Source organism: Euleptes europaea, chromosome 3 (assembly GCF_029931775.1).
Source record: "Euleptes europaea isolate rEulEur1 chromosome 3, rEulEur1.hap1, whole genome shotgun sequence".
Lineage (NCBI taxonomy): Eukaryota > Metazoa > Chordata > Lepidosauria > Squamata > Sphaerodactylidae > Euleptes > Euleptes europaea.
Window position 1 is genome coordinate 41,541,391 of NC_079314.1, and position 14,102 is coordinate 41,555,492.

The 14,102-nt window shown below is 45.3% G+C and overlaps 1 protein-coding gene across 1 annotated transcript in view; it reads left to right on the forward strand.

The window, feature by feature from the left end:
* The first annotated feature begins 3,645 nt into the window (after positions 1–3,645).
* The window catches only part of CAMK1D (calcium/calmodulin dependent protein kinase ID), a 230,049-nt gene continuing 219,592 nt past the window's right edge, over positions 3,646–14,102 (forward strand). Inside the window, exon 1 of the mRNA XM_056846793.1 lies at positions 3,646–3,738. Coding sequence (XP_056702771.1) covers positions 3,647–3,738 — 92 coding nt within the window. The 5' untranslated portion in view covers position 3,646. The remainder of the gene's footprint in view (positions 3,739–14,102) is intronic.

Genomic DNA, 14,102 nt, shown 5'->3' on the forward strand with positions numbered 1-14,102 from the left:
ACTTATCAGCAGACATGATAGCCTGCCTACTGACCTGTTGACTTAGTTACCCCTGCAGTTGCCCAAACACTTAGCACCCTGACTGCTGTCCTGGACTGTGCATGCTTCATGTGGCTCAGTGGTAGAGCATCTACTTGGGATGCAGAAGGTCCCAGGTTCAATTCCCGGCATCTCCAGTTAAAGGGACTAGGCAAGTAGGTGATGGGAAAGACCTCTGCCTTGAGACCTTGGAGAGCCGCTGCCGGTCTGAGTAGACAATACTGACTTTGATGGACCAAGGGTCCGATTCAGTGTAAGGCAGCTTCATGTGTTCATGTGTGTCCATAACACTTGCCTTGACATAGGGAGAGGCCTGACCCAATATATTTACTGCAGCATCCTACATGGGACAAGAGCCCACCAGTAGATCCTCTGCACAAGCTCTGCTGTCTGTCTGCACCTGCAGAGGTGATGCGGGTGGTAACCAGAGACAGGGCTTTTTTCAGTGGTGGCACTTTGCTTGTGGAATGCCTTTCCTTGTGATGTTCACTGAGTGCCTGCTGCCAAAACGTTTCTTTTTATTCAGGCTTTTTATTAAGGGCTTGATCTTTTAAAGTTTTATAGTCTGCTTCTAACTTGAGAGCTGTTTCATGAGACTGGTTTTAAACTTCTAACAGGTACAGTCCTAAGCAGAGTTTGACCCTTCTGTGTTCATGGAAGTCAATGAGCTTAGAAGGGTGTAACTCTGTTCAAGGCTGCATTGTAAATGTTTTATATTATGCGCTGGCTTGGTTTTTAATGCTGGATTTTTTTAATAGGCTGTCAATATGAATGGTTTTATGCTGTCCGTGTTTTATTTTTGAGCCACTTTGAGCAGGCTCACTGGAGAGGTTGCATAGGAATTTTCTAAATAAATAAGAACAAAGTACTGTACTCTCAATATACAAGTGCATAGGATTACTCCAACATAGCACAATGGGTACAAGTCATTAGAATGTCTCTAGATCTTCCATGCCAGTTCTGTCTGCCTCAATGGAATCAGCACAAAATAGACCCTCCTTCTTGCCGCCAGGAGTGTTTCCTCCCACAGACCAGGTCAGGCCAGGTCAAATAAGGTTTTCCTGAAGTCTCCAGGATTCCCCCTCCTAGAAGTCTTTCTAGCACCTTAAGTCCTCCAAATCTCTCTTACCTTCTCGATATCACCTGTCTACCTGGAGGGGTGTGTGAGTGTGACTCAACCATCTCATTCTGTCTACCAGGCCTATTTTGAAAAGATCCGCAAATGGTAAAGGTATAGGTGGAGAGTTGTATCGCTGGTAGGTAGTAATGCCTACCTTTCCAGCAGCCTCAGCTGCTATACAGTAGGCACCTTTGACTCTGGCATGATCACATTTACAACAATGTGCTAATTTGCAGTGGGTTTTCGTTTTGGTTCAGGTTCAAAATTTTGGAGTTTGAGGACTGGGGAAATTTAATGTCTCTGCAACACCATTGCCGCTTTAAAGGAAGATGCTGGATCCTTTGCAACAGGTAAGAGCAGCTGTACACTTATTGCCTGAAAATAGAGCAGTACAGGAAGGTCCCATGTATGTTCATTTTTCTTCATTAAATACAAGACTAGTATTTATTAAATACTTCATTAAATACTAGACGGCACAGTGCGTAACACTGCCACGGGTTGGTGCAATGCATAATTACTATTACGTGAAGTGTCAGGGTTCAATTCTTCTTGGGAGGTTTGTTCTCAATCTTGGGAGCTATTTGTAAATTGTAAAATTAGCTTTGGCTGCTGTGAGATGAGAGAAAGGTACTCTGTGGTGCTCTGATCTCCATGCTGCTTTCAAGCATGAGGAACACATAAGAACATAGGAAAGGCCATGCTGGATCAGACCAAGGTCCATTAGGTCCAGCATTCTGGTCACTCAGTGGCCAACCAGGTGCCTCTAGGAAGCCCCCAAACAAGACGAGTGCAGCAGCACCATCCTGCCTGTGTTCCACCGCACCCAATATAGGCATGCTCCTTTGATACTAGAGAGAATAGGTATGCAGCATGACCCCCAAATCCTCTCACGCCTCTGCTTAAGTTTGCCAGTTTATCAGCCCCCCCCCCCATTTTGGGTGCCTGCCAGAATGTGGTGAAGGAGGAAGAGGAGGAGAAGAGTTGGTTTTTATATACCGACTTTCTCTACCACTTAAGGGAGACTCAAACCGGCTTACAGTCGCCTTCCCTTGCCATAATAGACAGTCTGTGAGGTAGGTGGGGCTGAGAGAGTGTGACTAGCCCAAGACCACCCAGCTGTCTTCATGTGGAGGAGTGGGGAAACAAATCTGGTTCAGCAGATTAGCCTCCGCCGCTCATGTGGAAGAGTGGGGAATCCAACCTGGTTCTCCAGATCAGAGCTCCAACCAAGGGCTGCTGCCGGTCTGAGCAGACAATACGGACTTTTGACGGCCCGAGGGTCTGCTTCAGTAGAAGGCAGCTTCAGGCGTTCAGTGTTGGAGAGCTGAACGATCTTCCCTGAGGTCGTAGCGATGGGACCCCTCGGAAGCGGCCGGTGGGGGTGGCCAAGGGCTGGCCTCGGTCCTCCTTCAGAGTTCCCCAAAGGCCAGGCCACTGAGCGCCGGGCCCCTTCCCGCCTCTGGGGCCTGATGCGGGGCCAGGGAGGGCGCCTCGGGGCTTTGGCCCCTCCGTCGTCGGCAAGCCCCCCTCTCCACTGCAGGGAGCGCCGCGCTCAGGCGCTCCCCTTGCCAGCCCCGGAGGAAGGAAGGAAGGAAGGAGGGTCCGGGCGGCAGGGAGGGGGGCGCAGGGAGGGGGGCGGTGGCGGCCGCCGGGGCTCCCCCTCCCTCCCTCCCCCCCAGGGCTGTGGGTGGCCTCAAGAGAGAAAGGCGCGCGGGGCTTCCTCGTCCGGGCGACGCGCGTCCTTTGGCGCAATGCGAATTTCTCTCGAGGCTTTCCGAAGAGGGACCGGAGGCGCCGAAAGCAGAAGCCAGGAGGGGGCGGCTGGCAGCAGGCAGGCAGGCAGGCAGGCAGTGGGGGCGGCTCTTTCCTTCGCTCCCGCCCTCCCATCGCCATAACAACCTGCCACCGCCGAGGTGTCCGTGACAGGAGCGGCAGCCGCCTGGGGCGAGCGGGAGGCTTCTGCTCCCTCCTCGGGCTCCTCGCGCGCGGGCAGCCCGCCGGCCCTCGGGCGGAAAAGAAAAATAAGGGGTGGGGGGGGGGGAAGCCGCGCTCCTTCCCGAGGGGGGCGAGAGGCCGAACAATTTCGGGAGTGGGAGAGGCGCGACGTCGACGGCCCCGAGCGGCAGGCGCGGCTGCGGTTGGCGCGCCCTGGACTTGGCCCTCGGGGAGGGTCTCCACGTGCGCTGAAAGTCGGCGGAGGGGGAAGGGCGGGCGAAAGACCCCCCCCCCCGGAGAGGACGAGGCTGGAAACCAGGGAAGGCAGCCGAGGCTGAAGGGAGCCGCGAGAGGGAGGGCGGACTTTTGCCCCGGGGGGCTCCTCGCCGGCTGGAGGCGGCAGCAGCAGCAGCAGCCGCAAGCAGGAAGTGGGCGCGCGCCGGCGAGGAGGAGGAGGAGGAGGAGGAAGCGCCCGGAGAGCAAGCCAAAGCCGGCGCGGCGGCCCTTCTGCCCTCGCCGAGCATCCTCCGCCCCGCCCGGGCCGCGGCTGCCATGGCCCAGGAGAACGGCGAGGAGGGCGCCTCGTGGAAGAAGCCGGCCGACGACATCAGCAAGATCTTCGCGTTCAAGGAGACGCTGGGAACGTAAGGCTCGCTCGCTCGCCCCTGCTTGCCTGCCTGCCTGCCTGCCTGGGGGGCTGGCGGGGGAGGTGGGCCGGGGCACCTAGTAGGGAAGGGCGGAAGGGGGCTGCTGCTGCTGCTGCTGCTGCTGCTGCAGCCGAGGAAGGCGAGGGCGACCCGGCCAGTTGGTCCGTCCAGCTCCGGCTGCGTCCGCCGGCGGGCGCGAGTGGAGGAAAGGGTCGCCTCCTTCGAAGCGGGGCGCGTCGCGGAGACCCCCCCCCCGCGAAGCTCCGGAAACTCGCCGCTTTTCTCCACCCTCGATAACTCCGACCGCCCCTTTCTCCCTGACTTCCCCAGATTCATAGGGTAGACGTTGGCCGCTTATGCACGGGAGGTCTTGCCTTGCCGCTTTCTAGGTGCACCTTTCCCCCATCTGAATTCTCCAAACTCTGCGTGGGGGCTGATCGTTGAGTTTGGAGAATTCAGATGGGGAAAAGGTGCCTCTAGAGAGGGGCAAGTCCAAGGCAAAGCCTCCCGTGCCTATGCGGCCATTCTGTAGGCGCATCCAACAACTCTTATCACCACAGCGTCCAACAGAAATGTGTAGCAAAGCGCATTTCTAGCCTAACAAAATAGAGGCCCACCCCCCATAGACGCAGCCGCCCTCCTGGCTCAGAAGAGCCTCAGAGGTCAAAGACCACCTGCAGTCTAAAAGACCCACAGCTCTGAGAAAGGACTTCAGTAGCTCTCCTTTTATGCCTCCCTAGTCCCATAAAACAACGTTGACCTGCACAGAACTGATGCTTTAGGAAAGAGCTATAACGTGCAAGAGGACATGCACTGAAGGATGTTCATTCATTGAGTCCTTATTTTTTAAAATGCATCATCTGATAATTCTAATTTGTCTGTGGCTGTCTGTGCACCAGCTTATATGCAGAGAGGTATACACGAATGTCTTCTGAGATTGTGTATTTATGGGTATATGGGCAGAGAACATGTATTAAATACTTGGGTGTGAGTGTCTGTTTCCATTTTCTAAGCCTGCATCCTGTGTATTTGACAGTTGGGCGTATTGCATGTTACGATGTAATGGTATACATTTGAATACATTCAGTGTTGTGGCTGCATTGTAACCATGTGAGAGGAAACATGCTGAACAATATGCATTAGTGAGCACAGTTAAGTGAATAGGCTTGAACTGGTGCACTTGGAACTGTAGTAACATCAGAAGAGATTTATATTGCATATGGGTTCATGTGATCAAGTCAGAGGTGCTGGCATATGCAGGTGAAAGAGTGTTGTGCTTTGTCAGTTGGTCTTGTGAACCTCTGTGAGGACCCTAGTTAATTGTTCAATGTTTTGTAAGGTCTACATCACAAACTATTTTGAATCACTGGTGATTGTAAGTGCCCTTTTTTAACTACAAGAAAAAAAATGCTGCATCTCTAATTGAAAAGAGCCAGATGTATTTATTAATAGAAATGGAGTTTTAGAGGACCAAGGAAATACGGTTTTCCTCTAAAGCTGACAGCCGAATCTATTCATAGAAAGAAGAACAGAAATAATCATAGTGGATGGGATGTGTTTTATCCAGTGTGCTGCTCTAGCTTAACAGTTGTTGCTGTATTTCCCCCCACCCTTTATTTATAGTTCCTGTATATAAAGGTTAGCAAAATGGAGTATAGTTTTTAATCATCTGCATCAGCTTGCATTGACAGATAAAAAGAACAAGGAGTGACAGCCAAATGGTTTGCAGGTCTCATTCTCTCTTTAAAAAACAGATGTTCTAGGTGCAGATGGCTGTGCATTTTAAGAAAGGTCAATACACAAACTGCTATATAGTGTTGATTTTAGGTTTGCCTGCAAATCTGGCTCTGTTATGAACTGAAGTGTGTTGTTATGTCACTCCAAGTTGTGCATTTCATACTATGCATTGTGTGTGTGGCTTACAAAATGCAACTTACAGAAGTATGGCTGTGAAATTCTTGCTTCGCTTTGTTTGATTGAAAAGGTTGTTGTTTTACTAGTTCTGAACTCATACAATGATCAGATGTCCAGCATGGAAGGGGTTTGTATAAGCCATTTGGTAATGACCGATCATTGGTAACAAAACTTGTATGTGAGTCAATCGAATTATTTATGGGGGTCTATTTGGAAACAAATGGGTACCTGGTTAGTATTAACATTGTTGTCCCCTTTTGCTTAATGTTTCTTGAGATGGCAAGATTTTGAGTAGCAGAAACAAATTCTTCCCTTGCTGTCATATGTATATTCACAGTGGGTAGCTGTGTTAGTCATATGTATGTAATGCTTCACATGAGCTACCGAATGTTGGAGAGCGCAACAGCCTCACGTGAGACTCATTGAAGACACATGTCCTGTTCTCTGTGGTTCTGTAATTAAATTTTGGATAATTGCTGGTGAAATAGTCCACTCTGAATGAGCCTGGTTGCTGCAGACAACCCAAAGGGCATTTGACTTTGGGGTCAATTCTTGCTATTACAGATGATAAGAATCATCCCCCAGTCCTGTCTGTGGGTACCATACTTTCATGACCCTGAGGAAGATACATTGATGCAAACTGCTGTTTAGCTTGTGCTAGAGAAAATAATTTAAAATGACTACTAGGTTGCTTGTCCCATTAACTTTTTATTGGTGTCAGGCTGCTATCTCGGTTTCGTTATTGCCTCTGTCTCTGTGCTGTATTGTCTGCCCCCCAAGGTCGCATGCCTAAGCCTGGGAACTCAGCTCCTGGGAAACTGTATTCCTGCGTGTAATCTCCTGCGTGTAATCTCCCGCCTTTACTGCCTTATAATATCTCCCAGCTAGTGAGCCTTTCATAGCTGTCATTTTATTCGTTTGCACTGTATGCCTATTTGATCAGTAAAAACCATCTGTTTGGACTCTATACGACTTTGTGGTGATTTCTGGTTCTGTGGGCCAAGGGCTTACAATTGGCTAGTGTTGTACTTCATGCTCTTATGATGAAATCCTAACAGTACGTTCCTGGAAGTAAGCCCCATGAAATAGACTTGAGTAGGATTCTGAGTAGATCTGCTTAGGATTGCTTTCTTAGTCACAGTGCTATATTTAACTATAGCGTTGTCAGTTAGGAAGTTTTATAGTGCATATGGTATATTTTTATAGAATAATTGGATTTAATTTTATGGGTGAAAGTGATGACTGGGAAAGGCTTGGTAAAAATAAATAAAGATGCTGCGTTTAAGGAAACTTGTTTAAACAGTGTGGTTAACACATACCCAGGGCTTGTTATGTGAAAGATCAGTAGCTTCATCAAGATAAACAAAATTTGGTGACTTGAGTAAATTATGTGAAGTAAGGAAATGATGGCATAATCTATTCCATGTGCTTTAGTATTTTTCTTGGCTTTTCTAGCTATGGAGAAGGACAAAGAGCTGTGTAGGGAAATGAAGTATTGGTTTGCCATTTGAAACCTTAATCAGCAACTCTTTTGGCTGCAGGGATTTTAGCAACAATTTTATATGTGCTTTCAACCATACATTTAAAGCCATAAGACTAGAAATTTTGTTTTGCTTTCTTTTCTTAAAGAAAAAGAAGTTGAAACTCTCAGGATTCTACATTCAGTACTAAATTTTGTTCTTTCTGTGTGGTCTTCACAGCCTGTGCACACCAGATTGCCATTAATACTTTGGTTAGATAAGGCAGTAGAATCAGTGGGTCGGACTAAAATTTCCAGACTAACATTTCCAATGGCAGAACTTACCTGCCTCCCGCTCCCTCTGCAGCCCACTGATCACCAGAAAATGCTGCTCCTGGGGGTACGGGACATGGAAATGATACAAGGGAGAATCAGCAGAAATTGCCAAATTAGTCTGGATCCAACCTAGTGTGTCTCTTTTGCATTTTGATGAATTATCTCAAAATATTCTTGCATTAAGCCGAGTTAGTGCTCTTTCGCAATCCAGACAGCCAAACCAGTCATGTGGTGAGAGTTTCCTGTTCCGAACTCCCATCTTAATTTTCAGATGTGTGGGGGCCTGGAAGTTTAGTCCAGTGGGGCAAAACAGTAGCTCTTCAGGGCTGTTTCAAGTCTGAAGAAAGGCACAGAGTGAAGATTTAAGCCCCCCCCCCCCATACACTCCAGGCACTGTGATCCCTATCCAAAGTGGGACCCCATGTACCTGAAAATTAGGTTTGTAAAATAATTGGGCATGCCAGAAACAGAACTCCCAGCATACACTTGGTGTGGCTCTAAGTCATGAATCTCTACGGAATTCCGTTTATCTCCAGTCAGTACTGAGGCGAATGAAACTCCCCTGCTTCTTCAACAATGAGACGAATGAAACTCCCCTGCAGCCAGCCCCATGAAATGCCGTGAGGCTGCATAGGACAACTGCACTTCATTTCATGTTGGTTCATATAGGGGGAAATGGAACGGTTTCTTGGGTGGCTTTGCATTGATTTCCCTATGAAGAATCAACCACTGTAAGCGGTGTGGAAACTCTGTAATGTGGTACCGAGTTCTTTAGAGGAAGAGTCAGGCCTAATAAATTAATATGCCTCTGATTCTGTAGATTGGAGCTAGACCAGGGAAAAGAAATTCCAGGCCCTGTAGTTTGAGTGAGTGTGAATGAGCTTAATGGGAAAGTGGCAAGGCCAGAGAAGGGACAATGTTTACATTTCTGTGGCATGTACAAGTAAGTGTTTCCAAAATGGGGCACTTACCTTTTAAAACAAGAAATGCAAAGGTGGGAGAGATCACAGCCTATGACCCGCAGTCTCTTCCCCATTTCAGATGTGTGATGGTCGTTACTCCCTAGTGAGGAAAAGGCACTCTTTGAATGCTCAATGGCATTCTGTTCCCTACTATTGTACTGCATGTACCACTTCTGAACTATGTGATTGAAAACAGGTTCCTGTGTTAAGGCCTGGTTCAAATAAAACCTCATAGGTATGAGATAAAGCTCTCAAACAGCAAGCACATTGTGCATACATGATATAAATTCCATTGTATTTGTGGCAGAGAAGCCATACCTGTATGCAAGATGATGGCCATGGAGTGGGGCATTCGGTGCATACCTTCCCTTTCCCCAGAGAAGCCTCACAGAATAATCAGCAAAGAAGCACAGTCTTAATTACTGTCCAGAGGTGGTACAACAGGGCAGCTTTCTAGGTTAGTTACCCACACACACATAATCCCAGACTGCCTCAATCTCTGCTGCCCACATTTAAATTTTGTAAGACATACCGTAGTCATTGAGGATTGGAAGACAATGCACCAATGATGAGTGAATGAAGCCAAAACTACAGGTTTTAACTGTTCTAATAGAGCTATCATGCTCCCGTTATATATACGTTTGTGTGTAACTTGTAGTTTGGTCTTGACTGAGTCAGAAGCAGTTCCTCCACACACTCAATCACTATCATCTTAACCCTGTACTAGGAAGTCTCGCCATCTTCATCATGCTTACTTCTCTGCTGACAGTCGCAGATCTCTTCAGGGTCTCAGGTAAAGGTCTTTCACATAATCTACTACATGTGGAGATGCCAAGCATTGAACCTGGGACCTTCTGCAGGCAAAATGAATGCTCTGTAACTGAGCCATGGCCCCTTTATTGCATGCAATGGGGGTGGCCTTTCTCTCTTCCTATCACCTTGTTGATCAATACCAACTTGAATGAAGTTTAGAAAGTGAATTTTGGTTCATCTACAATAGAATGGAAATGGGACAGGATTTGGCATAATTTAGTATAATCTCATAGAATCATAGAGTTGGAAGGGACCACCAGGGTCATCTAATCCAACCCCCTGGCCAATGCAGGAAATTAACAACTACCTCCCCCCCACATCCCCAGTGACCCCAACCCTCCCCCCACCATGCAGGATCCCACGATCAAAGCACTCCCGACAGATGGCCATCTAGCCTCTGCTTAAAGACCTCCAAAGACTGGGACTCCACCACCCTCCGATGCAGTGCATTTCCTGAGAGGAAAAATAGGTCCAGCCCTAGACCATTAATTACCTCTCAGTAATTAATGAAGATACATTTAGAAAAAGAGGCTATTTCTCTATTAACATTCCTGCTGAAAAAGACCTAGACTCACATGCTCAACTAGTATGTATTCCTTGCACACTGGCCCAAAATGGACGTTGGAATTTCATCTGAATACCTCAGTACTACTTCTCCCCAAACTTCCCCTCTTTTTCAAATTTGGAAATGTTCCCAGAAACTGGGAACTATCTCTATTTTACCTTCAACCAAGTGGGCCGTACCTGTTAGTTCACATGGACCCCTCCCCCAAACTCCCCTCCCCTTTCTCTAAGCCTGGGGAAAAGGAATCCTTTGTTTTCATTCAAATACCAAGTCCTATAACTGGGGTTAGAATTTGTCCCACAAGTCACCTGCTTTACTTTTACTTTGTACCTTGAGTGTGGTGCGTAGACCTCTCACCTCCCCTTGTTGAACTGTACTTTGTACAGAATGTGTTGGCATTTGGAATATTTGTATCTTAACTTAGGCATTCTAGTACTTGGTAGTGTTGCTGTATGGCTGATCTCATGACCCGAGTGTGTTAATTATCCCACTCAAAGAGATGTTTCTGATTTCACCATATGCAAGGTCTTAGTATTTCTAGCAGACTTGTACTAGGAGCTTGTGAAAGAGCTTTTGATTTCTCCATGTGTTAGTCTTTGCCCAGATTGAGCCTGTTCCATTAAGTCCAAGGTAGCTCCCTTCATACTGAGAGGCTTTGATACTTAAATCCTTCAGTGCTGCTTCCCTGGTCCCATAGCAGCTCTATGTGGTAGCTCTGAAGTAAAAGAAAGAATTGACTATCCTGATGTCCCATGTATTGCCTTGCGTTAGACCTTAGGAGCACCTGTATTTCTGACCAACATACTAGCTTTATGAACTGCCAATGATTATAACCATTTGAATTTCCTTGTATACTGTCTGTCTATCTGTCTATCACCTTTCCTTCTGAGACTCAAGGCATATTTTACAATTTAATAACAATTTAACAATTTAATAATACATACAACAGTAAAACAGGATTACACAATTGGAGAACTATGCGAGCGAAAGGCACAAGTCTCTGCTTGAAGACAAAAGGGTGACTCACTTGAGATGATAAAATTGCTATATTATTACGAGGCTGAAAAAAAGAAAGCATCAGATTTGATTACAAGATACATTTTTAAAAATGAAACTTGAACACATCCAAGAAGGAGCCTTTAAGTCTTGTTGAGAATCTTGCCTTTCCTCCCAACGACAATCTTTTTGTTTCCTGTTACTCAGAACTGAAATGGTAGCCTTCCATGTCTTCCTGCCAGCCATTGGGAGTGGAGGGGTCCAGTACATGCTGTTGGCAGCCCCACATCAAGCCTGAAGGGAAGTGATCATACTTTATAATAGTAAAGACTTTTTTTCCCTTCAGCACTTAACTGCCACATTCGCAGAAGCATGCACAATAGTTTTGTTTTCCTCCACAAAAGTGCAAAATTTGCAGATAAAAGACACTGAAAGGAATTCATATTTACTTAGGTTTCATCGATCACTTTCTGCTGACATTAATAAAGTGGTAAAACTGCTAAAACAGAAAAGTGCTTCTGTTTTTCTTTACTGTGCATATTTGTTTTTAATTCTGCTGTGGCAAGAGGAGTAGGAAGAACCTGAAAAAGAAAGAAAAGTGTACCTTTTTGGTTTGTATATTAAAACCTTTGCAGTTTAGCTTTTAAGATGTGGATTGTGTGGTCACATTTTTGAAACTAGTGATCTATAATTAATCATTTCATGTGTAAGTGATATTCTGCTTGTTCTGTTGCTATTTCCTTGTTAAGAATAAGTTCTTTGGGAATCTCATAAATAAACCATTGTCTAGTAATAGTTGGTAGCAACAAAACATAGCTGAATCCTGGTGTGGAATATTGTTGAAGTACACAAAAATTGATGCCCTCTAAAGCCCTTTCAGATCTTGGTCACTTGTCACTGCTGAATGCTTCGTGAGTATTACAGCTATGTGCAATTGGCTTAAGCTTTAAATCATACCGTTTGGTAGCTTTTTCTCTTTGATGCTTGCTCTTGCGTGCAATTGGTATAGAAGTGCAGACCTACTGGTAGTTAATTTCAAATGAATGCTTTGACTGTCAACCACTTTGGTGGTTCAAGTAAGGACAGGAAGGTTGGGAACAGACACAAGAAACTATTTCATGTTTTGATTATTATTAATATTTATTATTTACTTTATTTAATGTCCACCTTTCTGGCTGTGATTGGGAGCACACAAGATTCGCAGCAAAGTTTATATTGCTATCAAAACATAAATTGGCACTCTGGTCTGTTTCCAGTCTTGGTCTTCCTGTTTGAGACAGGAAAGTGGAAAAATTCACAGTCAAAGCATTCATGTGAAATTAACAGTGCATTTTAAGCAGGAATTTGCAAAACGGGTATTTGAATATTAAACTTTGTCGACGGTGCTTATTTTCTGTTTTCCCATATGATCATCTTGACAGTTTGTTCACAGTTCAAAATGAGCAGCTTTTCAAGTAGTTTGGTATCTGTGATGGAATTTAACATGGTGGCTGGATGAGTAGGAGGTGCTGCTTTATGTTCAAGATTTGCTGGGTTCCTTGGAGTATGAATGCTCCAGGAGAATCATTGGGCATGCCATGCATCATTTGAAAGCAGCAAGTTTAGCATGTATGAGCTGCCTTTATGCCTGTGCAATGGCTGTGATATTCATAGTGCTGACATGTTTGGAACTGACTGGATTAAACTACACATCCTAGATAAATGTGTTAACAGTATGAAAACATGTATGATCTAGTTTGAGAGTGCTGTTTGCAATTTGTGAACAAATTGTGATTCAAACAGAGGAGTGCTTAACTATCATGATTTGAAGAGGTTTTGTTGTGGTTGTTGTGGTAAGGGAATGCAGGATGCCCTGATTAACACACAAGAGGCCCTGGCCCCAGATAGATCAGCCATAAAATCCATGGAGACAAATGGGAGAAGAGCAAGGAGAAGCAAAGTAGATCACTGTTAATGTCCTGAGTTGGGGTCATAAAAACCAAGGACATGCAACATGTTTTGACTGGGTCAAGGCAGAATGGCAGGAATTGATGAGGTGTCAGCCCATTACAGGGTAGGCCAAGCATTGCCCCTCTCAGCTGGGAGGTAAAGAGTTAAAAAGGTTTAGCACACTTTCCCCAAAGTGCACAATCCAAGAATCAGATAATGGAGAGAAACTGAGGGACAACTGATCAAGCACCCTCCATTTCAAAGTTCCAATTTTTCTAGAGCCAATTCCTCTGAAAAGAATGGCAAGGTAAAACCTGTCAGCTTGTGGAATTTAGCTAGTCTCATGTTTTGATTCTTTTCTTAGTTTTCTGCAATGCTTGTGATATTGTTCTCATGTCCATTGCTGTGCTTTTATGCTCCTAGTTAACAGAGCTGTATGGCCCTCATTTTGCAAGACCCGAGCAAGGCTGTTGATAGGCCATTTTGGATTTTAGTCTTTCCAGAGCTGCTCCCCAGTGTATTAGAGCTCCAAGTAGAATCCTTTGTTAGTAGTGACGTGTTTCACTCCAGATTATGGTTGATTATACTCCCCTACCTTGTGAAAGGGAGTTTACAGACCTTTTCAGAGGAGTATCTTTGAAAGCAATATGATGTACCCTCACTTCCACAATGGGATACCAACAAAATTTAAACTCCCCCCAGGAAGAGGATCTTCTTCACTTTAGGGAAGTAACATATGTGGAACCATTGGCAGAGCTAATGGTTCAATTATTGGGTCTGTTGAAGTCAGCACTTGTTGTGCCATTGAATGGAATGAATTATCATAGAAGGAGGGAGCCGTGGTTTGATAAGGAGTGAAAGATTTGAAAAAGCTATTACACTGAGCCTATAGAGCACTGGTTCCCAACCAGGGGTCCGTGGACCCCCAGGAGTCCGTGAGAACTAAATTAAGGTCCGCAAAACAAAGTTATAAACCCATAATAAATTAATATTTTCAATTAAAAGTTCTCTATTATAAAAATATATATTCAAATATTATTCTAAGTTTAATGTTTAACTAACAGTTATGATTAAAGTTTATTTTCAAATTCTCAGAATTTTTATTTTGAACCTTGGGGTCCCTGCACCGAGCAAAAAAGTCCTAGTGGTCCCTGGTCAAAAAAAGGTTGGGAACCACTGCTATAGAGACTATAGGAAATATCAGGACCCAAGGCTCTTTATGACTTTATTTCAACTTAAGCAGGATTTTAGATCTTTGTGCTGATGCAAAAAGTGTGAGACCATTAGAAAGGCTTGGAGTTCCTTGAGGTGGGCTTGGAAAAGTAATAATACACAGGAATTCTGGAGTTGATATCATCTTCAATAGAATCTAGGAATGTTGTGCTTT